The 27,801-nt window shown below is 39.6% G+C and overlaps 3 protein-coding genes across 4 annotated transcripts; all 3 read right to left on the reverse strand.

Moving 5' to 3' along the window:
• Window positions 1-647: 647 nt before the first annotated feature.
• Window positions 648-6,283, reverse strand: LOC141607144 (transcription factor MYB17-like). The gene is made up of 4 exons (XM_074426503.1): window positions 6,030-6,283; window positions 2,120-2,311; window positions 1,770-1,899; window positions 648-1,685 (listed from the first exon to the last, which is right to left on the reverse strand). Exons 1-4 carry the CDS (start codon window positions 6,154-6,156, stop codon window positions 1,127-1,129), a joined length of 1,008 nt encoding a protein of 335 aa, XP_074282604.1. The 5' UTR covers window positions 6,157-6,283; the 3' UTR covers window positions 648-1,126.
• A 4,012-nt stretch (window positions 6,284-10,295) lies between these two features.
• On the reverse strand, window positions 10,296-13,002 carry LOC141607148 (transcription factor MYB17-like). Its single transcript, XM_074426506.1, has 3 exons — window positions 12,838-13,002; window positions 11,632-11,761; window positions 10,296-11,467 (listed from the first exon to the last, which is right to left on the reverse strand). Exons 1-3 carry the CDS (start codon window positions 12,968-12,970, stop codon window positions 10,492-10,494), a joined length of 1,239 nt encoding a protein of 412 aa, XP_074282607.1. The 5' UTR covers window positions 12,971-13,002; the 3' UTR covers window positions 10,296-10,491.
• Window positions 13,003-19,276: 6,274 nt separating this feature from the next.
• LOC141607154 (transcription factor MYB17-like) lies at window positions 19,277-27,107 on the reverse strand. 2 transcript variants are annotated; one of them, XM_074426512.1, is made up of 5 exons: window positions 26,841-27,107; window positions 25,611-25,802; window positions 25,286-25,477; window positions 20,316-20,445; window positions 19,277-20,230 (listed from the first exon to the last, which is right to left on the reverse strand). In XM_074426512.1, exons 1-5 carry the CDS (start codon window positions 26,971-26,973, stop codon window positions 19,654-19,656), a joined length of 1,224 nt encoding a protein of 407 aa, XP_074282613.1. In that variant the 5' UTR covers window positions 26,974-27,107; the 3' UTR covers window positions 19,277-19,653. The 2 variants fall into 2 exon arrangements, with proteins under 2 accessions (XP_074282613.1, XP_074282615.1); XM_074426514.1 differs by lacking the exon at window positions 26,841-27,107 and adding an exon at window positions 25,978-26,310.
• Between the last annotated feature and the right edge of the window lie 694 nt (window positions 27,108-27,801).

Below are 27,801 nucleotides of genomic sequence, written 5' to 3' on the forward strand. Positions count from 1 at the left end.
AAGAGATATACATACCCTTTACAAGGTACTAGTAGTCTAGTACTCTAGTACACTACCTTGATCTTTTTTCAAAATTGGAACATAGCGAATTTAGGAGTCGTAATCAGCAAGTCTTGCTATAGCATGAGACGGGTCAATATCCTTAAAGTGGTGACATTTTTTACCCCACTACGCAAGTTGTTATTTGTCTTATGCGTAATTTGTTATGTTACTTGGCCTGTCTTTAGTTATAGACGGATAGTTGCCATCTATAATGAGATTTTGTGAGTCGTAATAGCCAATTTAAGTTTCAATAAGCTTTTTTAAAACGGATATATCTGTCTTAAGATTAAAATGGGTCAAATAGCAGATCACTATAAATAAGATACTGTAACTCTTTTGCTAATATTTAAACATTTTGTTTTTGTGTTATCTAGGTATGTGGCATGCTATATTGCTATTTGACCCCGCCTTAAGTTTAAGCGGATATTCCCGTCTTAAATAAGAATTTGTGAACAAGTTTAGTTCACAACTTTGTTGTACAAAAGAACAAGGTTGTAAGGCTTGGGTAGTTGCTGTACAAAAGAACAAGAATTTCCTGAGCTCAAGGCTCATCAAAGACTTTGTGAAAGCTCGGTTTCCTCAATGAAAGCAGACAGGCCGGAAGAGACCGACACAGCCACACGGCCTTGCAGGATAACATGATGCGATGATCCTTAATAGTTCACTGTTGACGAAAGCCAATGTCCCGGGGACTCATTCTGACGGTATTAGACCTAGTTACCTCAAAAAGATCCAACACAAAGTGACTTGGCCAGGAAGGCAGTATACTTGGTAATTAAGGAGTTCCTTAGAACTTGAAGATTCAACCAGTATACAGATATTCCACATTTTCGATCTAGATCATTGAGTCTACAGAACCACCAAAAATTAGCTAGATCATCAGAGGTATGAGGTCATCCTATTAAAGTATTCATGTGAATCTACCAATATTTATACATGACTGTATTGGAAGATTACGAGGTCAAAAAAATCGATAATAGTTACCTAAGGTTAATTCACGGTCAAGACGCCAAACAAAAGCTGTGAGCCAAAAGCGATGTAGCAGAAAGCAGTTGTTTAATCATTGCTCAAAACAGAAGGCCGGTTAGTCGAAGTAATCATATCTGGGATTTACCAAGAAGCTCCTGTCATTGTTTTCGGGGAAATCCAAGAGTAGCTGCAATTCGGACACTGAAGAATCATCTACCACATCGGAACCAGGGGAGTTTGGTGTCGCGTTTAGATCCTGAATGTGGTATTTTGAGTACTTTATGACCTCAATGTCTTCATCTCTTTGAGTTAGAGCAGAACTAGAAGCACATTTAGTAGAAGATGATGTTTCAGAAACCGGGCCTTGGCATGTACTCTTCCGAAATGATTCCCCTACTTGAGAGTTCCAAAGCCGAAGGTACACGTCATGATAAGAGGATGATGAACAATGTGGGTGATATATTAGGGACTCCTTTGAGAGCCAAGCTTCTGCTTCGAGCCTGGCACTCTCCGACTGAGCCATATGGTATGTAGAAGGGGATCTTGGGGGGTTTGGTCCACGGGTTGGAGGATCGAGACCCATGGTTACTGGCCGTTTCTTCAAGTGGTTGTACCAATAATTCTTGATGTCGTTGTCTGTTCTTCCGGGTAGTTGAATGGCAATCGCTGCCCACCTGAATCAAATTAGTTTTTGTTTCAGAATTGCTTAGAATCATTTTCCTTCAGCATCAACACTTTATGAACAAGGAATAGAAAACCTGTTGCCTTGAGTTGTATGCAACTGTTTCACAAGATTTTCTTCTTCAGGAGTAAATGGACCGCGTTTGATGCCTGGCTTCAGAGAATTTGTCCACCGAATCCAACAACTCTTTCCATTCTGTTGAAGGCCTGCACGAAATAGATGTCATTAAGCTGAATTGTGGTCTCAAGTCATAACAAAGCATCACCAACTCCAAACCCCACAGAGGTTGTTTCTAATAGGGAAAGTATATAACACAAAAATGGTTAGGTCTTCATTTGGATGGAAAATTTCCGAGTGAAACAGAAGCGAAACACAACTCCAAACTCTCACAAATGTAATTAAGCGTAAAAACAGAATTAATAGTACCAGCATTTTTGGGAAGAGAACTCCAAGTACCATGACCATGTTTATTAATATAATTTATAAGAAGTTGATCTTCCTCAGAACTCCATGGCCCTTTCTTCAAACCTTGTTTATCACGACAAGGTGTTCCTCCCATTTCTCGTGCAAGATAGTTTGTCCATCGATCTCTACAACTGTGTCCAGACCGTTGAAGACCTGCAAGACGTAGATGTCAATAAGCTAAGTTGTAGTCACAAAGTCATAACAAAATAACACCAACTAATCCAAACACAAACTCTCACACGCGTTCATCAAAATGAGTTACCATATTTGTAACACCCCACGGTAATTGAAGAGGTCGAGTGATAGGCTTAAATGACTAGTGCTTAAAGGGATTTGAAGTACTACTCATATCAACAAAGTGCACTTTCTTTTGTGGTCATCCATGCGAAAGAACTCCAAAGTTAAGCGTGCTTGACTGAGAGTAGTCTTAGGATGGGTGACCTCCTGGGAAGGTTTCCAGGATGCGCATGAGTGAGGACAAAATGCGCTGTAAAGGACTCGTGTTGATCTGTGGGCCATGTACACAGCCTGGTGAGCTATCATAAGTAACCGCTCCCGACCCGGTTTGGGCCGGGGTGTCACAGTTGGTATCAGAGCCTTTGTTGCTCCCGACGCACACACGTGTACCCCAACTTAAATTTCTTACTTGACCTTAAATAATGAATGAGAGATGGGTAGAACTAAGGACCTAAGTTGGTAGTCTCTTTGTGTATGTTATTTGTTAGGTGCTAACTTGATTGGTTTATTTGGTGTCTTGAGAAGATGGTGCGACCAACCAAGGTGGAGAATACTATCATGGAAGCTCTTACTCAAATCCTCCGGAATCAACAAGATGCGAATGCCCAAGTCAATCATCGTCCTAACTCCAGTGGCAAGAGATCCTTTGTGCCCTCATCTTCGTCATCTGCTAAGAAGAAGAAGAAGAAGCCTTTTCCAAGAGGACAAGTACCAAGTGGACAAGCTCCCTTGTCGGAAGACAACCCTGAGGAGACCCGCAAGTGTTTCAAGTGTAGGCAAGCTTATCACCCCGGGATTGGATGCTTTGATATGCCCTTGAAGTGTTACCATTGCAAGAAGCCCGGTCATCTCATCAAGGATTGCCCCGAGAAGAAGAAGATTGCTCCTCCTCCTCATGTTCCGGAAGCCAGGCCAAGAGGATCCATTCGTGTCGAGAATCAAGTCGGAGCCGTCGTTCCTCCCGACACCGCTTCGGGTGTGTTTTCTATCCTTGATCAACCTTATCTTACTTTTATCCATGATACTCATCCTTCTTCTAAACTCCTTTTTGTTTTACCATATCATTCTTTCCGTTTTACCCTTGGAATTCTTTTGTAATTCTTCCTCTCAACTCACCTTTGTACCTTTCCCTTTTTCTTGACCATAAGCTTTATTGTTCCTGCATCTCCTATTCTTTTGGTTATGCTTTCCCTTTTAAATCTAGTCTAGAGGCTTATGAAAAATTCTATCTTTGACATCCTTGTTGACCCTACCTCGACTCTTACCCCTAGAAAGTTCGTCATAGCTCTTTGTTGGATAAGTTTAAATTCTTTTAGCGTGCTTTGTATTTTTGATATCTGAGTTGTTTTTCCATTTCGTACAATTTCTAAATATTCCAAGCTACCATTTTTGGTTCTTTGTTAAAAATTTATATTACTATCACAAAACTTTATCTATTTGTAAAGATTTGAAAAATGAAAATTTGCTTTAATCCTCCTTTTGTTCTTTGAATATAACTTCTTTATCACAATTTTAATTACTAAACTTGAATTTCTTTTAAATTTTGCTCAATTTCTAACTAATCTTGATCTATTTATGATTTCTCTGCAAGTTTGAAGTTACATTTTCAAGAACTTAACTCCTTTTTGAAATTAAAAGTGGAGCTTTTATTTGTATTTTGGCTTTTATAAAAGCAAATTTGAGCGGATTATGATTTTCAATTGGTTTTAACGTTGATAGAATGTTAGGACTCGTTATTACAGGCGTCTAATAACTTGACCTACGTTTATCGCCAAAGGATTTTGTTTTAAACTTGTCTTTCATTTGGGAAGTTAGCGCTCTTGTGTGCACGACAAGAGCAATTTCGTTTCGTGATGGAGACCTACACTTTTGAAAACTCTTCATAAATATTTTTGAAAGTATTTTGATTTTGGATTTCTGCAAATGATTTGGTATTTTGACCTTATCTTTGATTTGGAGTGTGATGTTCTTGAATGCGCAACGAGAGCACTTTCGTTCCTTTGATGAGAATCGGGTTATGTTGGAAAATTCTACCTAAAACTTTTGAAAGAATTTTAGTTTTTACAATAAGTAACCTTTTGATATTTGGGTTACAAATTTCAAAGAGTCCAGCTTTATTTTTATAACCTTTCATTTCTATTTTCAAGTTTCGAGGGCGAAACTTTTTAAAAGATGGGGTGATTGTAACACCCCACGGTAATTGAAGAGGTTCAGTGATAGGCTTAAATGACTAGTGCTTAAAGGGATTGAAAGTACTACTCATATCAACAAAGTGCACTTTCTTTTATGGTCATCCATGCGAAAGAACTCCAAAGTTAAGCGTGCTTGACTGGGAGTAGTCTTAGGATGGGTGACCTCCTGGGAAGGTTTCCGGGATGCGCATGAGTGAGGACAAAATGCGCTGTAAAGGACCCGTATTGATCTGTGGGCCATGTACACAGCCTGGTGAGCTATCATAAGTAACCGCTCCCGACCCGGTTTGGGCCGGGGTGTTACAATATTCATCACCATCAAAATGAGTTAATTTGACAAAACGACATGTATGTTACAATGTTACATCGACTGTGCCATATATCGACACAACACTCCTTCCATAGTACCATATCCGCTTACATCTTAAAAATTTGAACATACCCCGGCACACGCCTTTGGATGATGTGAAGAATCCCATATTAACCCACATGTGAGTGTCCCGCATTGAAGGAGAAAGAGAGATTGTACCACTTTATAACCAAGGGTCTACTCCTCCTATTGCCAATTGGTTTTAGGATGGAACCTCCCTTGTGTTGTTAAGTGGTCCGTCTCTCATCCATTCGGGTAAGGCCCAGGTCCATTTGCATGATTTAACAGATGAGTTCATATACGCACAAGTTACAACCAAGCCACACGGATACTCCGATTCTGCCTAAAAATGGCACTTGTGGAAAATGTTGCTTGATTGGCCTTGTATTCTCACTCTATTTGTAACACATTGGGTCAATTGTGGTGACATATAGCAAAAAATTTCAAAGGGGCGAAAGGGAAATATTATAAAGGGGCCTCGAAAAAAATTCGAAAATCTTAACTAAATTTTTTGAAATTTTCAAACTTCAGCGAGGGCGACCGCCCTCCTGCTAGCCCCCTCACTCAACCATTGACAATAACCAAATTGTGACCTAAGATTAGCAAAACACAAGACAATTCACTATTTTACAAACAAATCTGTTAACCAATTGGTTTGCAGGTCACAGAACAAAGCCATCCAAAGATGATAGATTAACAAAAACCGGAAGTATGAGTCTTGTATGAGTCGGTCTCACATATGAGAACAACACAAATCTATACATCCCTTATTTAACAATAGTGCTAATGAATTACTCTTATTAAAATTACGTGGTCTCGTATGTAATACCGTCTCAAACTCCACAGTCTACGTGACATGCTGCATAAATAAAGCCAAATTAAAGTTGGGTTTTTTATCTTTGTAGTCAGAAACCAAGTTTTAATTTTTCAGGCTCAACAAGTTTCGAGTCGAGCAATCTCGAACCCATTTCAAACTCGAGGTCTGGGATGGACTCGTTTACACTCCCCGAAAACACACAAGAGAAGCAAGAGGAAAACAGGGGAAATTAAGAGTAAAAGGAGAATTATGTACCAGCATTTTTGGGAAGAGACTTCCAATTACCATAACCATGTTGATTAATATAATTTTTGAGAAGTTGATCTTCTTCAGAACTCCATTTCTTCAAACCTTGTTTACCATAACAAGGTGTTCTTCCCATTTCTTCTCACTACAATTTTCTTACAATTTCACTCAAGTAAAAATAATCTGAAAAGAGTTTAATGAAGTGACTTCTAAAGAAAGACACTTATTCTAGGAAAATCTCATTTTTTTGGTTAATTATTGCGTTTTTCTAGATGGTATTTTTGAATTCTACAAGGTATTCATATGTTTTTGAAAACATATAGGTACCTTAAATTCAGTAAAATGTTCCTAAAATATTTAAATTATTAAAAATTTCAGTTAAAATTTGTAATGAAAATATGTTTACGATTGAATAATCAGGTTTAGGTTGATGGCGTGACAAATTATTATCGAAAAATCAATCAAAAATGTACGGAGTATAAACTAAACAATTAAAAGAGGGGAATTAGAGAAGGTTGGATATTTTAAGATATTAAGTTTAGGGATATCCCATATAATTTTGAAAATTGAAGAGTACCACATAGAATTCAAAGAAGTACAAGGGCATCACGTAAAAAAATCCTAAAATAAATTATCTGTAGTTGTAGATAGGGAAATTCTCACTTGTACCCTTCTGGTATAGAGTAGACTAATCTTTCAGGAAAGTCCACTTGTACCCTCCAACTTTCTATTTAGTCTCACGTATACCCCTTCCGTATAGTAAATGATGAATGTTAGAATGAAATGGGAAAGAAGGGTAAAAGATGAATGTTGAAGATGAAGTGGGGTCATATAAAATGAATTTCGAGTGAAAAGCAATGTTTGTTAGAGAGAAAACAAATATTTTAGGGTACTTTTCTTCATGAGTAGGTCTTGCTTAAGACGGGTCGAATCTTAAGACGGGTAGTTACACTCACAAAACGAATATGGGGGATAAGGTGGGGCACCCCCATGTGCCTCCCACTGTCCTCTATTTGGGTATTTTGTCTCACAAAATGGTATCCGTCTACAATTTAAGACGGATAGTGCCCGTCTTAAGTAAGAATTTGTGTTTCTTCATATTGTTTACGTAGCCCTTAATATCTTATTTGATGATACTTCACACTTCCTCTCCACTTCAGAATGACAAGCGAGAATTCACTTATCGTCTTAACTGTTGGTGCTTAGTATTATGGTCACGATTCCTATGTAATTAGGATGTTGGATTGTGGGGTTTCCTTAAAAGGACGGGTACAAGTGAGATTAACTTATAGTTGAGGATATAAGTGAGAATAATTAGGAAATTGGACGGTACAACTGTACAAGTGAACTTTCCTGAAAAGTAAGAGTACAAGTAGGATTAACCTATACTAGAGAGATACAAGTGGGAATGTCCCTAGTAAATAATAATAGATGAGTTTTAAGTTTTTCATTTTAGATTGGTGGTATCTAAACCTCGCAAATACGTGACTCGAATGAATCGGATTCCAACTCGATCTGCATTTAAATTGAGTACTCGAATCTGACCCGACCCTATTAGACTCGAATGCTAATCGCACTTGACCGTTATTCCCAAATAACTTGATAACAACCTACCTGAAAACGATCCTAATCTGAAATGACCCGAATTCTTGCAAATCCAAACCCGAATTGTCCTGAGCGAAGCTGACCTGATTAACCCGTTTGCAAGGTCCATCTTAAGTTAAGACGGTGTGACCATTGTGCGATAAAATGTAAGCATTTCTTTATAAAAAGTTATGACTATTTTATTGTTAAAAAGTGACAATTTTAGTTATAACTTTTTATCTTAAACGGTTACATTTTATTATAAAATGGTGACAATTCAAGGCGTTTAGGAGATAATTGGTTTGAAAAAAATTACCATTTTCTGAACATTTACCAAGGAGTTATTGTCGGTCAAAAGGTTTTTTTGTGGAAAAAGAGAGTTACGTACATCTTAAAAAACGAAAAAGTTGATGAGTACAAGTAAGAAAACCCTTAAAATAAAAGAGTCCCTCTAAACCACAATCAACTGTAAAAAGGCTCGTAAAAAATACACATAAAAAAGACCTAAAAAACCTTCTACAATAACTTAATAAGAGACCATTTAGGTTAACTTATATCATCCTAGTGGTTTAGCCTAAGCACAATAGTAAGTCTCCTCCTCCATGATACTATCTGTTTTAAGTTTAACACGAGTTAAATACATATAGACTTAGCAAACAGGTCAATGGAGTCGGGTCATTTCGGGTCGAGTCATTTTGGCTTCTGGTCATTTCCGTGTTAGTTAGCGTAAAGTTATTTATGAATAATAATCAGTTTGCAACAATAAACATTCGGATTCGGTTATACTGGATCAGTCAGTTCGGGTCTTGAGTTCGGGTCAGGTTAATTTAGCAAATTTTAAATACATACCACTTATATATATAATGAAGCATAGGAAAAGGCATATTGTCAAGAAACCATCTCAACCAAAAGCTTAAGCTGATGGTTGAAGTTCCTTGATTCGTTTTATACTCTAACACTCCCCCTCACACGAAGGCCCATTTTTTGGGCTTGAAGTGTGGGTGCAGGCGGGATTCCCTTGTCTGTTCTGATTATCCACTTTTTTAGGATGGAGGGGGTGGGATTCGAATCCATGACCTTTGGTCACCTGGCTCTGATACCATGTCAAGAAACCATCTCAACCAAAAGCTTAAGCTGATGGTTGAAGTTCCTTGATTCGTTTTATACTCTTAACACATATATTTATCTTATCTTATATACACAAGTAATATAGTATTTGACCTATCGGACAAATTTTGCCCTCTTAAATGAGAATTTTAAGAGAATTTGTGAAGAAAAAACACATGAGAAAGTGACATAAATGCTTGAGGTGAATTAAATGTAAATAGAGTACAAAAGAATTAAAGAATGAAGGATTGGTAAAAGTGGAGGTGGATTGTGTCTATCTTTGGAAAATGTGGGAGTAATTCTAGTAAAGAAAGAAGGAAAAGAGACAAAAGAAACAATTGTATTTTGTAATGGCAGGTTTAGCAGCGAAATTGAAGCTGAATCATAATACAGAAGAGATTTCATTGTTTATGCAGGAAAGACAAATACAAAGGTGTGATGTTTCATTCAATGCTTATATGATTTCCCTTCTTATGTAACACTTACATTGCTTAATTCCAAGGCACTGCTGCTAGTCTAGTTACTCTGCTAGTACAGTAGTACTACCTAGAGGGCTAGACCGGCCAAAAGCAACACGATCCAATTGACCTAATCCGAAAAGACTACCCGAGATCGAGATCGGAAGTGACCTGAACCACATCATCCGATTGTGACCCGAAAATCTGAATTGGCCCGACCTGACCCAAATATAACCCGAGCTTCCTGGCCCGTAACTGACCCGTCCCGAAAATGACCCGATCCGAAATCTCCAAATCCGAAAATGACCCGACAAAATATAACTTTGATTGAACCGAAAAGACTTGAAATGACTATTTCTCTATTATTCATTGACCCGAAAATGACCTGAACCGAAACAACCCGACGCGCTTGACCCGAAATGACCCGTCACAACCCGAATTAACCCAAAATCAATGAAAGACCGGAACTGGCCCGACCCGAACCTGGTCCGTTGACTTGTTTGCCAGGTGTTTTACTACCCATCAAATGAGAAATATTTACCTTGGTCTTTTACTTCGTAGTAGTAATAGACTAATAGGCTAATAGCCTAGATCTAGCAAACGGTTTAATCGGGTCGAGTACGAGTTGGGCCAGTTTGGGTCAGATCATTGGAAATGTAGGGGGATCTTACTTCCATTTCTTCCTCTCTGATTTGTGACTAAGTTTAGTTCAGAAACTTTGTTGTAAAAAAAGAACAAGTTTGTAAGGTTTGGGTAGTTGGGTTAAAGTAAATATTTCCTGAGCTCAAGGCTCATCGAAGGCCGGAAGAGACCGACACAGGGCCTTGCAGGATTACACTATGCGATCCTTCATAGTTCACTGTTGACGAAAGCCAATGTCCCGGGGAGACTCATTCTGGCAGTATTAAATCACCAAGTTATTTCAAAAAGACCTAACACAAAGTTACTTAGCCAGGAGGGCAGTGTACTTACGTACAAAACAAAGATTTCCGAGTTTTCTGCAACAATTTGGTAGAAACATTCATGTTTTTTCACAACTACTTGGTACTTAAGGAGTTCCTTAGAACTTGAAGATTCTACCAGTATACAGATATTCCGAATTTCCGATCTAGATGACTGAGTTAACAGAACCACCAAAAATTAGCTAGATCATCACAGGTATGAGGCATCCTATTAAAGTATTCATGCGTATCTACCAATATTTATACATGACTGTATTGGAAGATTACGAGGTCAAAAAAATAGTTATCTAAGGTTAATTCACGGTCAAGACGCAAAACAAAAGCTGAGCCAAAAGCGATGTAGCCAAAAGCAGCAGTTGTTTAATCGTTGCTCAAAACAGAAGGATAGTCGAAGTAATCATAGCTGGGATTTTCCAAGAAGCTCATGTCATTGTTTTCGGGGAAATCCAAGAGTAGCTGCAATTCGGACATTAAAAAATCATCGTCTACCACATCAGAACAAGAGGAAGTTGATCTTGCATTTAGAAACACAATGTGGGATTTGGAGTCCTCTATGACCTCAATGTCTTCATCTCTTTGAGTTAGACCAGAACTAAAAGCACATTCAGAAACCGCGCTTTGGCATGTACTCTTTTCAGTATTTTCCTTTCTTACAACCTTTCGAAATGATTCCCCTACTTCAGAGTTCCAAAGCCGAAGGTACACGTCACAATAAGAGGATGGTGAACAATGTGGGTTATATACAAGGGACTCTCTTGAGAACCGAGCTTCTGCTTCGAGCCTGGCACTCTCCCACTGAGCCTTATGACTCGTAGAACGAGATGCTGCCTTGGAAGTTGGTTCATGGGTTACTAGCCGTTTCTTCAAGTGGGTGTTCCAATCATTCTTGATCTCGTTGTCTGTTCTTCCTGGTATTTCAGTTAGACCAGAACTAAAAGTAGATTTAGTCGAAGAAGATATTTGAGTAACCGGGATTTGGCATGTACTACTATTTTCAGTTTTTATCTTTTTTGCAACCTTTCGAAATGATTCCCCCACTTCAGAGTTCCAAAGCCGGAGGTACACGTCAGGATAAGAGGATGATGAACAATGTGGGTTATATATAACGGACTCTCTTGAGAATCGACCTTCTGCTACGAGCCGAGCTTCTGCTTCGAGCCTGGCACTCTCCCACCGAGCCTTGTGACGCGTAGAAGGGGATGCGGCCTTGGAAGTTGGTTTATGGGTTTGAGGATTGAGACCCTTGGTTACTAGCCGTTTCTTCAAGTGGACGTGCCATAAATTCTTGATCTCGTTGTCTGTTCTTCCGGGTAGTTTAATAGCAATCTCTGCCCACCTGAATCATCAAAGTATTCAGGGAACGTGTACTAATAGCATTACTCATGGTCAGTTTCAAGCGCTTTGTTATTTAACTGCAATTTAATTTAGATTCAGTATCTAAGAAAGAACTGCGCATTAAAAACTGTCGAAAGCAGGAAACTTCAAAGAAGGAATAAAAACCTGTTGCCTAGAAATGCCTGCAACTGAATGACATGATTTTCTTCTTGAGGAGTAAAAGGGCCGCGTTTAATGTCTGGCCTCAGATAGTTTATCCATCGAAGCCTACAACTCTTTCCACACCGTTGAAGTCCTGCAACAAGTAGATATCACAATAAAGTAACACCAACTAATCCACATAGGTTGTTTCTAACAGAAAAAGTATAGAACGCAAAAATCGTTTGGATGGAGAATTTCAGAGTGAAACGGAGAAGAAGCACAACTCCAAACTTTCCCACGCGTTCATCAAAATGATTTACCATATTCATTAAATGATTAAAATATTCATCAAAATGTTAAGTCATCCAACAAATTGATGTAAGAAATAACTTTGTTTACTCATTTTGATCAATATGTTAGGAGTAACTGATTTTTTTACCACACTCACAATTCAGCATCACAAATGACTTATGTTAATTTGACAAGAACGACATGTATGTTACATCGTCTGTGCCATATCAACAGAAAACTCCTTCCCACGTAACATATCCGTTTAATTTCAACAAACCCCGACATGTATGTTACACTGAATATAGTTTTTCCTGGAATTGCTAATTAACTCAATTTCATGATATTCACCCGACGAAGTAACAAAATTAACACACAAGATACCAGCCACTGGGATACTGCCTCAAAATGGCAACAACAACAACAATATTACTCCAATGCTTCAAGGGCTCCTGCAAATTGCGGGATAAGGAGGGATTGGTTGTAAGCAGCCTAAAAATGGCACTCGTGGAAAATGTTGCTTGATTGGGATTTGGGACTTAAAAATCTAAAATTAGTAAAACACAAGACATTTCACACAAATCTGTCTCATATATAAGAACAACACAAAATCTATATATCCCTTATTTAATTACGGATAGTGTTACTGTACTAGTATTAAATTTACGTGGTCTCATATGTAATACCGTCTCAAACTAGCTTTTGTGACAATCCTAGAGTCGACGTGATGTATTGCATAAGCCAAATTCAAGTTGGGCTTTTTATTTTTGATTTTGAAGCGAACCCAAGTTTCAATTTTTCAGGCTTGACAAGTTTCGAGTCGAGCTCAACACAAATTTCCCAAGCAATCTCGAACCCATTTCAAACTCCGAAAACACACAAGTAAAGCAAGAGGAAAACAGGTGATATTAAGTGTAAAAAGGAGAATTATCAATTATGTACCAGCTTTTTTGGGAAGAGAACTCCAATTACCATGACCATGTTCATTAATATAATTGATAAGAAGTTGATCTTCTTCGGAACTCCATGTCCCTTTCTTCAAATCTTGTTTATCATAACAAGGTCTTCTTCCCATTTCTCCACGCTATAATTTTCCAGGTAAAAGTGTGACACGGTTCTTTATACTTTGTCAAATCGCAAAATATAGTACAGGAGTATAGGACCCTAGTATGATGCACCCTCGTATAATGCGACCATATAAAAAGTCACTATTATGTCAAAAAGGTGATTCTTTTATGTTAATAACGAAACGTTGCACCAAAACGGACACGTGACATAACATCCCATAAAATTTAGAACACAGAACATGTTATTTAAATTTAATAAAATATATATTTTTATAATTATAAACATTCGATTTTATTTTTATAAAAGTATTTGATATTAATTTAAATAAGTGAAGTAAAACTTGCCTTCATTATCACTCATTTTCATTTACTGTCCAAACGCATCTTCTAATCAATCTCTTTCGACATCTCATATATCGTTTAAAGAACACCATTCACCCCAAATGATGTCCAAATGTCATGGACACGCGTCGGACACATGCCTGAATAAATGTAGAATGTTAGACACGGCTTTATAGGTGTCCGACATGTTTCAGCGTGTGTTCGAGAAGTGTCGGTGTCGGACACGAGACGACTGATTAGGAGAAGTATCCGTGCTACCTAGATGACCACTTTTAAAAAGTTGTAAAAACTAAAAAGTGAACACTCGTTTACATAAAGTGGTCACTTCTATTATATTTGGAGGCAATAGGATGATCGAAATCTACAATAAGACAGTAATTCAATACTTGAAATAATAATACAACTTGGATATTTTGTAGAATCACGTATAAGAGCATCTCCAATGGACAACCACAAGATAGAGTAGCTTAGTTTGTTAAGACGGTTTTTTAAGCTAATTTGCTTTTCGACTACATATCGCTCCAATGGTTGGCTACAACACTTACTAGTTTTATGGGTCCCACATTAAAATTTTCCACCAATAAAAAATTTTCCTTTTTATTTTTTTTAATCCAAGCTACATGCTTGGTAGAGCTACAATGCTCAAAAGCTACACCCATTTTTTCATAATCCAATGGTAAGCTACTTGTTTGCTATTTTACAAATATTGCAAACAAGTCCCTTTTACAAACCATTGGAGTTGCTAGATACGCTTTTCTCCAAGAAATAATCGACCCTATTACATTCCCCGGGTTACTGACATTGTCAAAGTTGTTTATTTTTGATTTCGCCATTGTAAAATTATTTTTTATTACTGTTATTGTAAAAGTAAAATAATACTCCCTCCTATTCTAAATAACTCTCCCTATTTCCTTTTTCGTCTATTCACAATACTCTCCCAATTTCCTTATTTGGTAAACTTTTATACTTATTTTAATCACTCCACCCCACAATACTCACACTTAATCTTATTTTAATCCCCTTATCCCACAACAACACTTATTTTAATCACATAATACCTTTCTTCTCTCCAATCTCCTACCCACTACAATATTTTACCATATAATACTCCCCTCCCTTAATTCTCGTTCCCTCCATAAAAGGGGAGGGTTATTAAGAATAGGAGGGAGTATATTTATTGCCAATTTGTGACATGCTTTACTTGTTATAGCAGGTTACTATTATAAAAACTCCTTTGATAGACAAATATTCTCTCCTATTTCATATATTATTCTCTTTTCAATAAAATAATACTTACATATATTAGAAAAAGTGGAACAACATACTGTATGAAATAGGAGGTAGTACAATACAAGAGGCACATTTCTAGTGTTGCCAAAATGTTGGTTTTTTCTCATTTACTACTTGTGTTCTTTTTAAATATTTATAATAACATAATTAAATAATTTGTACACAAAACTTTTATATAAAATATTTCTTTTTTACTGGTGATAAAAAAAAAGAAGCGATTGTTTAATTGAACGTGATAAGATGGTAAAATTTTAAATTCACGTGGTGTTTCAATTCCTGTGTCGGTCAAGTAATGTTAAAAGATTTTCGTAAAAAAAATTGTGTGTTACGGGAGGATTGTTTGCTAAAACTTTATGTTATGAAGATTTTTGTAAAAAAAAAAAAAGAAAATGTTCAAAATCTTTAACTTTTCCGACATTTGAGTAGTCAAATGAGAAGACCTACAACATTTGAGAAAACAAAAAAAAAAACAAACATTTCGGTTTGATATTCGGTTGACTAAACGAATCCCTGATATTCGGCCTTGCAGGATTACACTATGCGATCCTTAATAGTTCATTGCTGACGAAAGCCAATGTCCTGGGGACTCATTTGACGGTATTAAATATTAGAAAATAGTATTTCTGATATTTTCTTGTTAATATCTTTTGTATCTTTATTAGTATCTCTTTTGTATCAAGTTTGTTATCTTAGGTTATTTCTTTCTTGTTCCTCAAGTTGTACAGTTTCGATATCTTAGGGTTCCGTCTCATTGTATAAATAGAACAATTGTTGTACCTATTCATTCATTCAATACAAAATAACCTTTCTCTAAATCTTATATGGTATCAGAGCCAGTGTGACCGAAGGTCACGGGTTCAAATCCTGGCAACCTCAAAACCTCTCAAAAAACTCAAAAACTCCTCAACTTCGAAATTACCAACAAACAAACTACCCACCCTGCTCCCTTTCCTGCCTCTGCAAATGCTGCTGCCTATCGCTCTTACAACAATAACCGTGCTGCTCCTCGTTATCCACCACCCAACCCCCCCTCCTGCCGCCACTGCCAACACCCCAACCACCCCTGCTTCCGCTTCCCCGAATCCCTTCAAGGGTAAGTGTCAGTACTGCCGCATCATTGGGCATGTCATCTCTCAGTGTCACAAGTTCAAAAAAGCCTACCCTAGTGTCATCTTTCCTCCACCCAACACCACCAACTCGTCCCCACCCGCTCCTCCACAGGTGCACTCTGTTCACCAACAACCCTCCACCTCTCCAAAACCGTGGCTGCTTGATATAGGGGCCACACATCATCTCACCAATGACCTCGAAACTCTCGCTCTTCACACTCCTTATGACGGTCATGACGATATAATTATTGGCGATGGCTCCGGTATTCCAATCACTCACACTGGCTCTTTTTCTATTTCTCACAATTCCACGTCTTTATTTTTTAATAATGTTTTATGTGTTCCTAATATTTCTCGTAATATAATTTCCGTCTCTCAATTTTGCAAAGACAACAATGCTTATTTTGTTTTCTCACCCACCTCGTTTTTTGTCAAGGCTTTGAAGACGGATCTTGTTCTTCTTCAGGGAACCATCAACAGTAGTGGCACGTATGAATGGCTCCCTCCCACCGCACAAGCACACACAACTCACCTCTCCAACGGTCATCTTTGGCACCACCGATTAGGACATCCGTCCAAACCCATTATTGATTATTTACGCACTACTTATAATTTAGCTATTCCTTCTAGTTTTCCGTCCAATTGTAATTCTTGCGATATAAGCAAGAGTCATAAACTTTCCTTTTCGCAAACATCAATAAAAAGTAGTGCACCTTTACAATTATTATTTACTGATGTCTGGACTTCTCCTGTGTTCTCTTATGATCGTTTCAAATATTACCTTATTTTTGTTGATCATTTCACCAAATACATTTGGTTTTTTCCTATCAAAAACAAGTCCGACACGACTCAAGTTTTCAATCGTTTTCAAAAACTCGTTGATAAATTTTTTAATTTACCTATTATCCAAGTATATTCCGACAATGGCGGTGAGTACATAAAACTCTCGCTTTCACTTGCCAATAATGGAATAACACATCTCACGACACCTCCACATACACCCGAGCACAATGGTTACTCGGAACGCCGCCATCGTCATATCGTCGAAACAGGCTTGGCTCTTTTGTCTCAAGCACGGCTACCTGATACATTTTGGCCGTATGCCTTCGCTACTGCTACATACTTAATTAATCGTATGCCCACCCCTACCCTACACCATCAATCACCCTACCTCAAATTATTTCAGACACCTCCAAATTATGCCAAACTGCGAAACTTCGGATGTAAATGCTATCCGTGGCTCCGACCCTATACTAAACACAAACTCGAACCTCGCTCCAAGCCCTGCGTTTTTGTTGGGTACTCTCTAACTCAGAGTGCCTATCTTTGTCTTGACCCGACCACCAACCGCCTGTATGCCTCCCGCTATGTTAAATTCGTGGAAGATGATTTTCCCTATCCCTCTCTTGTCCTCACCGAACCCTGTGTAACCCCACCCCTTAAAACTACTGACTGGTTCCATGATGTTATCCCCTCTCCTTCCACTACTCCTCCCCCTGCCTCACCCACTCCTGACCAGGCCCCTCCTCGACCCTCTACCCCTCCTTCGCCATCCACTCCCACTACTGTCCCTGCCCCTACACCTCCACCTACAACCCCTGCTACCCAATCCCGCCATCCTGTCCATAATGTTTACACCCGTCGCACTCCCCACCGTGCACCCTCTCCTCCTCCTGCTGCTTCCCAACCCCATGTCACTACCAGATTGCAAAACAATATCCGCAAACCTAACCCAAAATATGCCAAAACAGCGACATTGTCTGCTCCTCCTTACCTTCCCACAACGACTAAACAAGCATTAATTCACCCTCTTTGGCGCGCTGCAATGCTTGACGAATTCCAAGCACTAACCAAAAACCAAACATGGACCCTTGTACCTCCCAATTCTGCCCAAAACATTGTCGGTTGCAAATGGGTATATCGAGTCAAGTACAATCCTGACAACACCATTGACAAGTATAAAGCTCGCTTAGTTGCCAAAGGTTTCCATCAACGACCCGGCCTTGATTATTCTGAAACTTTCAGTCCGGTTGTCAAACCAACTACGGTGCGTTTAATTTTATCACTTGCTCTTAGTCGTGGTTGGTCACTCCGTCAACTTGATATTAACAACGCCTTCCTTCAAGGCAACTTAACTGAGTCTGTCTTTATGCAGCAACCCCCTGGGTTTATTGATCTCTCTAAACCCACTTATGTTTGCAAACTGTCTAAAGCCATTTATGGCCTTAAACAGGCTCCTCGAGCCTGGTATACCACCTTGAAAAATTTCTTACTTTCCAATGGTTTTGAAAACTCAATAGCTGACTCTTCTTTATTTTTATTCAAAAACTCTCCCACCCCGATTTATTTACTAGTTTACGTCGATGATATAATCGTCACTGGTCCTGACCCTTCCTTTACCGACTCATTTATTAAGACACTCTCTCAAAAATTTTCTTTGAAAGACTTGGGACCCTTATCGTACTTTCTTGGTGTCGAGGTCACGCCCAATTCCAATGGCCTGCGTCTCACACAATCTAAGTACATTGCTGATCTTCTCACCAAACATCACATGCTTGATGCAAAACCCACTCCTACTCCAATGGAGGTGTCACCTGGTCTCACCACGACTGATGGGTCTCCCCATCCGAACCCCACTGAATATCGGGTCATCATTGGCGCCTTCGCATTGTCCATCACCCGTCCTGACATTGCATTTACTGTCAACAAACTCGCACAGTTCATGCAAAAACCCTCTGACAGTCACTGGCTGGCTGTCAAACGTTTGCTCCGCTATCTTGGGGGTACAATTCATGTTGGCCTCCAGTTATTTCGTCACACTCCCCTTCGTCTCCACGCCTATTGTGACGCTGATTGGGGTGGTGACAAAGATAAATATGTTTCCACAACTGGCTTCATCACCTACCTTGGCCGCAATCCCATTTCATGGGCATCTCGAAAGCAACGGGCTCTGGCTCTTTCTTCCACTGAGGCAGAATTTCGGGCTGTTGCCGAAGCCACTACTGAACTCAACTGGTTAACTTCCTTGCTCACTGAACTTGGCGTCCCAATCTCCTCTCCGACGTCGATTTATTGTGATAATTTGAGTGCCACTCATTATGCTGCCAATCTCGTGTTCCATTCTCGAATGAAGCACCTTGCTTTGTCATTTCATTTTGTGTGTGAACAAGTTCAAAATGGTCAGCTTCATGTTCGTCATATCTCGGGGACTGATCAGCTTGCAGATATTTTGACTAAGCCTCTGGCTCGTCCTCACTTTCTCTCTTTGGTGTCCAAGCTTGGTCTTGCCTTTGCCTCGTCCAGCTTGCGTATTTTCTTGTTAATATCTTTTGTATCTTTATTAGTAGCTTTTGTATCAAGTTTGTTATCTTAGGTTATTTCTTTCTTGTTCCTCAAGTTGTACAGTTTCGATATCTTAGGGTTCCGTCTCATTGTATAAATAGAACAATCGTTGTACCTATTCATTCATTCAATACAAAATAACCTTTCTCTAAATCTTATATTAAATCACCAAGTTATTTCAAAAAGACCCGACACAAAGTGACTTAGCCAGGAGGGCGGTATTCTGAGATGTACAAAAAACAAAGATTTCCGAGTTTTCTGCAACAATTTGGTAGAAACATTCATGTTTTTCGCAACTACTTGGTAATTAAGGAGTTCCTTAGAACTTGAAGATTCTACCAGTATACAGATATTCCACATTTCTGATGTAGATCACTGACTCTACAGAACCACCAAAAATTAGCTAGATCATCAGAGGTATGAGGCATCCTATTACAGTTCTCACCAAATATTTATACATGACTGTATTGGAAGATTACGAGGTCAAAAAATGGATGATAGTTACCTAAGGTTAATTCACGGTCAAGACGCCAAACAAAAGCTGAGAGCCAAAAGCGATGTCGCAAAAAGCAGTTGTTGTTTAATCATTGCTCAAAACAGAAGACCGGTTAGTCGAAGAAATCACAGATGTCATTTTCCAAGAAGCTCATGTCATTGCTTTCGGAGAAATCCAAGAGTAGCTGCAATTCGGAAACTGAAGAATCGTCTACCAGATCTGAACAAGAGGAGTTTGATCTTGCATTTAGAAGCTGAATGTGGAATTTTGAGTCCTCTTTGACGTCAACGTCTTCATCTCTTTGAGTTAGAACAGAACTAGAAGCACATTTTGTAGAAGATGATGTTTCAGAAACCAGGCTTTGGCATGCACTTTTTTCAGTATTTTCCTTTTGTACAATCTTCCGAAATGTTTCCCCTACTTCAGAGTTCCAAAGCCGAAGGTACATATCAGAATAAGAGGATGATGAACAATATGGGCTATATTTATATATAAGGGACTCCCTTGAGAGCTGAGCTTCGGCTTCGAGCCTGGCACTCTCCCACTGAGCCTTGTGGCGCGTAGAAGGGGATTCTGGGGGTTGAGGATCGAGACCCATGGTTACCGGCCGTTTCTTCAAGTGGGTGTTCCATAAATTCTTGATCTCGTTGTCTGTTCTTCCGGGTAGTTGAATAGCAATCGCAGCCCACCTGAATCACCGTATTCAAATTAGTGAATGGTCCTATATTTTTAGATCAAATTGGTTTTCATTTTATAAACAAGGAATCACAAAACCTGTTGCCTAGAATTGTATGCAACTGAATCACAAGATTTTCTTCTTCAGGAGTAAAAGGGCCGCGTTTGATGCCTGGCCTCAGATAGTTTGTCCATCGAAGCCTACAACTCTTTCCATTCCGTTGAAGGCCTGCAAGAAGCAAATGTCATTAAGCTGAATTGTCGTCTCCAGTCATCACAAAGCATCGCCAACTAATATTTCAGGCTTTAACAAGTTTCGAGGTTGCTGAGCTCAAACTTTCAAGGCAAATCTCGAACTCATTTCAAACTTGAGCTCTCAGATGTGTAAAGATTGTAAATCAATATATTTAGTTGAATGAATTACAAAGAGGATGGTACAACGTTTATATAGCAGCTATACTATCTAGGTTAACCTAATTAGAGAGAATTAGTTACCTAATACAATGCTAAGAATAAGGAAACTAACTAACAATATTTGACTAAATATTGACATAATATTAACAAAGATATGGAAGAATAATTGACTACAATTATTCTCTAACATCCCATAAAGACGGACGGTCGGGACGAAAGGCCGATCTTGGACATGAGCATAGTAAACCGTGGTCCGGCAACGGCTTGGTGAGTGCATCAGCTAGTTGATCGTCATTGGCAACGGGCACAACACGCATAACACCTGATTGAACTCTCTCCCGAATAAAATGATAATCCAGGGCAACATGTTTCATTCGTGAGTGGAACAGGATTAGCACTAAGATTGATTGCACCCAAATTATCGCGATAAATGACAGGAGTAGAAGGGAGAGTTATATGAAGCTCCGTGAGAAGATTACCCAGCCATATAAGTTCGGCCATAGCATTAGCAACGGAGCGATATTCAGCCTCTGTGGAGGAGCGAGACACGGTTCGATGCTTCTTGGAGCTCCACGAGATAGGAGTATGACCAAGATAGACAATATAAGCACCCGTGGATGTAAGATCATTGGGATGGTCTCCCCAGGCAGAGTCAGAGTACGCATGTAGGGTCAGGGGAGTGTCACGACGGATGAGAATGCCGTGAGCAGGTGTCCCAGCAAGATAGCGAAGTAGCCTTTTCAAAGCAGCCCAGTGACAGGTGGTGGGTTGATGCATAAACTGCGAGAGTTTACCAACCGCAAAGCTAATATCAGGGCGAGTAAGGGACAGGTATTGGAGACTGCCCACAAGAACACGGAATTCAGTGGGATTATCAATGAGCGGACTGTCCTGAAGATGTAATTTGGCCGAGTGATCCATGGGTGTGTTGCTTGGTTTCGCATCAGCCATATTTGCACGAGCAAGGAGATCGAGCGTGTACTTGTGTTGAGTTAGAAATAAGCCTTTGGCACACGGTTGAACCTCAACTCCAAGGAAATATGCTAAAGTACCAAGATCCTTGAGCATGAATCTTTTAGCAAGAGCTTGAATGAACGAGTTCACGCGAGTTGGACAGGCACCTGTAACAATGATATCGTCTACATAGACAAGAACAAATAAATCATGAGAGTTATTAAGAATAAAGAGCGAAGTGTCGGCAATGGAGTTGTGAAACCCCGTATCCAGAAGGTAGGACCGTAGCTCGGTGTACCAAGCCCGAGGGGCTTGTTTGAGACCATAAATGGCTTTCTTAAGTCGACAAACATGCGTTGGGTTCTTAGAGTCAATAAACCCCGGAGGTTGTGCCATATAGACTGTATCGGTAAGGGTACCTTGGAGAAATGCATCATTGATGTCTAGTTGGCGCAGTGGCCAGTTCTTGGTAACGGCAAGGCTAAGCAATAATCGGACCGTGGTAGGTTTGATGACAGGACTGAAGGTTTCATTGTAGTCTAAACCGGGCCGTTGATGGAAGCCTTTGGCGACGAGGCGAGCTTTGTGTTTATGAATGGACCCATCGGGATTGTATTTGGTACGGAATACCCATTTACAACCCACGACGTTTTGGCTAGGGGAGGAGGGCACTAGTTCCCAGGTTTGATTAGCTTGAAGGGCGTGGAATTGTTCGTCCATGGCTGATCGCCATTTCGGATCAGAGAGGGCCTGTTTGGTGGTGCGGGGCTCGGTGGATTGCAGTTGAGCATTGAGGTTGAGTTTGTCAATGGGTTTGAAGATGTTATGGGAAGCACGAGTAGCGTGCGTGTGGGTGGGAGGTTGTTGTGTGGGTATAGCAGTAGAGGGAGTGGGTTCGATGGTAGGCTGAGAGGTGGATGGGGGTCGACGGGTGTAGACATGGGTGATGTTATTGTGAGTGCGAGGTGTAGTGGGATCAATGGGGTTGTCCGTGCGTGGGGAATCAGGAGGTGTGGTGGGGTTTGGGTGTGCTGGGGTTGGGTCTGGTTGTGGTGTGGGTGTCTGGATGAGGGGTATTGTGACCTCACACCAGGATGATGAGGAAGGAAGAGGAGTAGAGGACGGTTGTGAGGCAAAGGGGTAGGAATTCTCAACAAAGCGAACATGGCGAGACACATAGATGCGATTGGTTGTGGGGTCAAGGCACATGTAAGCATGCTGAGTGGGTGAGTAGCCTATGAAGACACAGGCAATGGAACGAGGGTCGAGTTTATGATGAGTGTAGGGTCGGAGCCGGGGATAGCGGGCTGCCGAAATTATGGAGGTTGTGATATTTGGGTGGAGTTTGAAAGAGGCGAAAGTATGGGGATTGATGGCCAAGAGTGGATGTAGGCATGCGATTGATGAGGTAGACTGCGGTTTGAAAGGCAAGGGTCCAAAACGTGATGGGCATGGAGGAGTGGGAGAGCAGCGCAAGTCCGGTGTCAACTACATGGCGATGCCGTCGTTCCGCGAAGCCGTTATGTTCTGGGGTATGTGGAGGTGATGTGAGGTGTTGGACTCCGGCAGTGGCAAGGTCGGGTTTTAATTTTTCGAATTCACCGCCATTGTCGGAGTACAGAGTGAGGAGAGGACGGGAAAATTGTTTTTCGACGAATGCTTTGAAATTGAGAAATATTTTATGTGTGTCGGATTTTTTCTTTAGTGGAAATAACCACGTAAATTTCGTGTAATGATCAACGAAAATTACGTAGTATTTATAGTTGTCAAACGAGTATAGAGGTGAAGTCCACAAATCACTAAATACAACTTCAAGTGGAAAATGCGTTTTGAGTGAGGAAGCAGTAAATGAAAGCTTGTGGCTTTTATAAATTGAGCAAGCAGAACAATCATTGGTATTATTCAAAGTAGAAGCTTTTATGTTTAAGCTAGAAATAATTTGATTAAATACAGCCAAGTGTGGATGACCAAAACGATGATGAAGGTCGGCTTGTTGGACGGATGTGGAGTGGGCTTGCGGAGATGACGGAGACGGCCAGTAGTAGACACCATCCTTGGCTGGTCCAGTGAAGAGAGTAGCACCTGATTTAGAGTCCTTCACAACAAAAGACGAGGAATTGAAATTAATACAAACATTGTTATCGGCGCAAAATTGGGAAACGGAGATTATGTTTTTGTGCATAGTTGGAACATGAAGTACATTGCTTAATTTAAAAGAAGAAGTAGAGGAATAGGGTAGAGAAGTAGAACCAGAATTGGAGATAGGCAAACCGGAACCGTCACCAATGACTATCTCATCGGTACCATCATAAGGATAGTGAAGGGCGAGATTAGCCAGATCAGCCGTGACATGGTGGGATGCACCACTGTCGAGGAGCCATGGGGAGGGGACAGGTTGCGGGTTGAGGGCCGTGGGGTGGGCTTGGGGTTGAGCTGGTGGTGGAGTGGATGTAGTGGGAGTGCGGACGTATGGTGGGACTCGAATATCAGGGTAGAGGGCCTTAAAAATTGGGCAATAGGACAAGGTGTGACCTTGAACATGGCACCATTGACACTTGCCACGAAAGGGATTGGTTGGATTTTGGTTGGGTGTGGTGGATGGTTGTGTGGAGGCAGGGGTGCGTGGGGTGTATGGGGTTTGAGTTCGAGCAGCGGAATGTCGGGTGTAGGTTGGATGAGCCATGGGTGTGAAGGAGGCAGATTGTGTGGCCTCGGTTTGTTGAAGCACGAGTTCCTGACGAATGAGTTTTTCGTGAAACTCAGTGAAGGAGATTGGGGTGTCTCGGGCATTGACTGCATCAATGACCGATTGATAGGTAGAGGGAAGTCCATCAATAATATGGTCAGTGATGTCTTCCTGAGAGAGAATTTCACCAAGTTGGGCAAGGTCATTGGCAATGGTTTTGACGGAGTTCATGTAATCGGTAATGGAAAGGGTACCTTTGGTGGTGTGTTTGAGTTTGTGACGGAGTTGTTTGATGTGGCCGCGAGATGCTCGTGCATAGGTAGAGGCAAGAGCATCCCAGGCTTGTTGGGTAGAGTGTTCACGGTTGAGTAATGGACTGACGGAGGCAGTGAGGGTGCTAGCCACGGCACCGAGTAGGAGCCTATCTTGCCGATACCAAGTACTGTATGCAGGGTTAGGAACCGAGGGTTTGTCTTTTTCTGTGAGAAGTTTGGGAGGTGGGGCAGATCCATCAATGAAGGATGATAGACCGTAGCCTTGGAGGAGAGTTTCAAGTTGGAAACTCCATTGACGATAGTTGGTTCCATCGAATTTAGCGACGGAATGAACATTGAGAAGCACGAGCGGTTTGGTTGGCTCGGCTTCATTGGGAATTGTGGAGCCTGACATTAGGCGTTGGAAAAAAAAAGTTAAGAAAATTTTGAGGATCGGAGAGACCTTTCTCCTGATACCATGTAAAGATTGTAAATCAATATATTTAGTTGAATGAATTACAAAGAGGATGGTACAACGTTTATATAGCAGCTATACTATCTAGGTTAACCTAATTAGAGAGAATTAGTTACCTAATACAATGCTAAGAATAAGGAAACTAACTAACAATATTTGACTAAATATTGACATAATATTAACAAAGATATGGAAGAATAATTGACTACAATTATTCTCTAACAAGATGGACTAGAATTAGGAAGAGGAAATCAAGGCAAAAAAAGTGTAACAAGCGAATAATTACCAGAATTTTTGGGAAGAGAATGCCAATTACTAGGACCATGTTGATTAATATAATTTATAAGAAGTTGATCCTCCTCAGAACTCCATGCTCCTTTCTTGAAACCTTGTTTATCATAACAAGGTGCTCTTCCCATTTCTCCTGCAAGATAGTTCGTCCATCGACTTCTACAACTCTCTCCACACCGTTGAAGACCTGCAAGAAGTAAATATCAGTAAGCTAAGTGGTAGTCACAAAGTCATAACAAAATAATACCAACTAATTCAAACTCGAACTTCAAATGTACTCATTCATTTATACACCGGGAAAACAAGAGGAAATTAAGTACCAGCATTTTTGGCAAGAAAATCCCAATTGCCATGACTATGTTGATTAATATAATTTATAAGAAGTTCATCTTCCTCGAAACTCCATGGCCCTTTCTTCAAACCTTGTTTATCATAACAAGTTCTTCTTCCCATTTCTCCTGCAAGATAGTTTGTCCATCGATTTCTACAACTTCTTCCACACCGTTGAAGGCCTGCAAGAAGTAGATATCATTAAGCTGAATTTTGGTCGGAAAATTTTGGTGAGGGGAACCACAACTCCAAACTCTCACACGCGTTCAACAAAATGAGTTACCATATTCATTAAATGATCAAAATATTCATCAAAATGTTTACGCATCCAACTAATTCATGTAAGAAATAACATACCCTGGCACATATCTTCGGATTAGTTCATACACTGAATATAGTTTTCCTAGAATTGCTAATCGAGTCAAATTCACAATATTCTCCCGACCAAATAACAAAAATTAACACCCAAAGAGGACAGCCACTAGGATACTGCCTCAAAATGGCAACAACAAAAACAACATTACTCCAATGCTTCATGGGCTCCTGCAAATTGCGGGATAAGGAGGGGTTGGATGTAACCAGGCTTACCGTATGCTAACAACACAAAGTGGTTGTTGCCGAAACTGCCTAAAAATGGCACCTATGGAAAATATTGCTTGATTGGTCTTGTATTCTCACTCTTATTGTAACACATTGGGTCAATTGTGGTTAGGAGACATACTTCTTTAAATAAAAAATAAAAAATACTAACAAATTGTGACCTAAAATTAGCAAAACACAAGACATTTCAATAATTTACACACAAATCTGTTAACTATATGTCTATATCTTGTGTTACTTAAATTAGTAACAAAGCCATCCAAAAATAATTGATTTACAAAACCCGGACTATGAGTCTTGTATGAGCCGGTCTCACATCTTAAGAACAACACAAATCTATCTATATATCCCTTATTTAACAACAATAATGTTAAATGTATTATTAAATTTACGTGGTCTCATGTAATACCGTCTCCCTAAATTTACGTGATATATTGAATAAAGCCAAATTAAAGTTGGGCTTTTTATCTATGTAGTCGGAAACCAAGTTTTAATTTTTCAGGCTCGACAAGTTTCGAGTCAAGCAATCTCTAACCCAATTTCGTTTACTCCCGAAAACACACAAGAACAGCAAGAGGAAAACAGGGGAAATTATTAAAAGTAAAAGGAGAATTAAGTACCAGCATTTTTGGGAAGAAAACGCCAATTAGGATGACCGTGTTGATTAATATAATTTATAAGAAGTTGATCTTCTTCATGACTCCATGGCCCTTTCTTCAAACCTTGTTGAGCACAGCAAGGTGTTCTTCCCATTTTTCCTCACTATAATTTTCCTAAGTAAAGAAAAAATCTTAAAAAGTTGTAATAAAGTGACTTCTGAAGAAAGACACAAGTACTACAACTATAAGTGGACCAAATCTAGAGTGGAGAAGCAAATTGTCAATAAAAACTACGAGTATTCTCAAAAATAAAATAATACGAGTACTCTCTCTGTTTTGATGGTTGTTGTCTTTTTCATTTGTCATTAAGTAATTGACTCCGTCTTATTTCTTTGGTCTTGTCATTTAGTAATTGGCTTTCTTTTATTTTTTTGATCTTTGTGCTAAAACAAAAGGATAATAATTAACCGAGACGGACTATAAAGGGATAAAATAAATGAGCGAGATACCCAAATTAGAATAGGTAAACAAATAATCGAATTGGAGGAATAATTATTTTACGAAATTAAAGAGTTATTTTGGGCTACGAATTTAAATAGTTACAAAAATAACATACAAAGGGGGTACGAGAATGTGGTTTTTCAAATAACTTAGTAGGAACCGTCTCTGCCAAATTTTTAGCTAATTTTGTTTATGACGAAAGTATTCACTTTATAGTTTAAGAATGGGTAGTATTCCAGTTGCATAGACACGACAAAGGTATCTACGCAATAACAAAAAATAATTTTGACTTTAGTAGTTAAAATTTGGGTAAAATTTTCAAGGATCTCAATTTCAAGGCTCACCAAGACTGGGTACGCATGCCACCCCTTAAAAAGGGTGGTTGACGTAGTGTGTGGGATTTGCATGTTATGACATATATTCGAAAATTTACGTAGAGTAGCTTGGTTCCCTCGTCATCCTAAATAAAATATTTATCTTA

This window comes from Silene latifolia, chromosome 10 (genome assembly GCF_048544455.1).
Source record: "Silene latifolia isolate original U9 population chromosome 10, ASM4854445v1, whole genome shotgun sequence".
Taxonomy (NCBI): Eukaryota; Viridiplantae; Streptophyta; class Magnoliopsida; order Caryophyllales; family Caryophyllaceae; genus Silene; species Silene latifolia.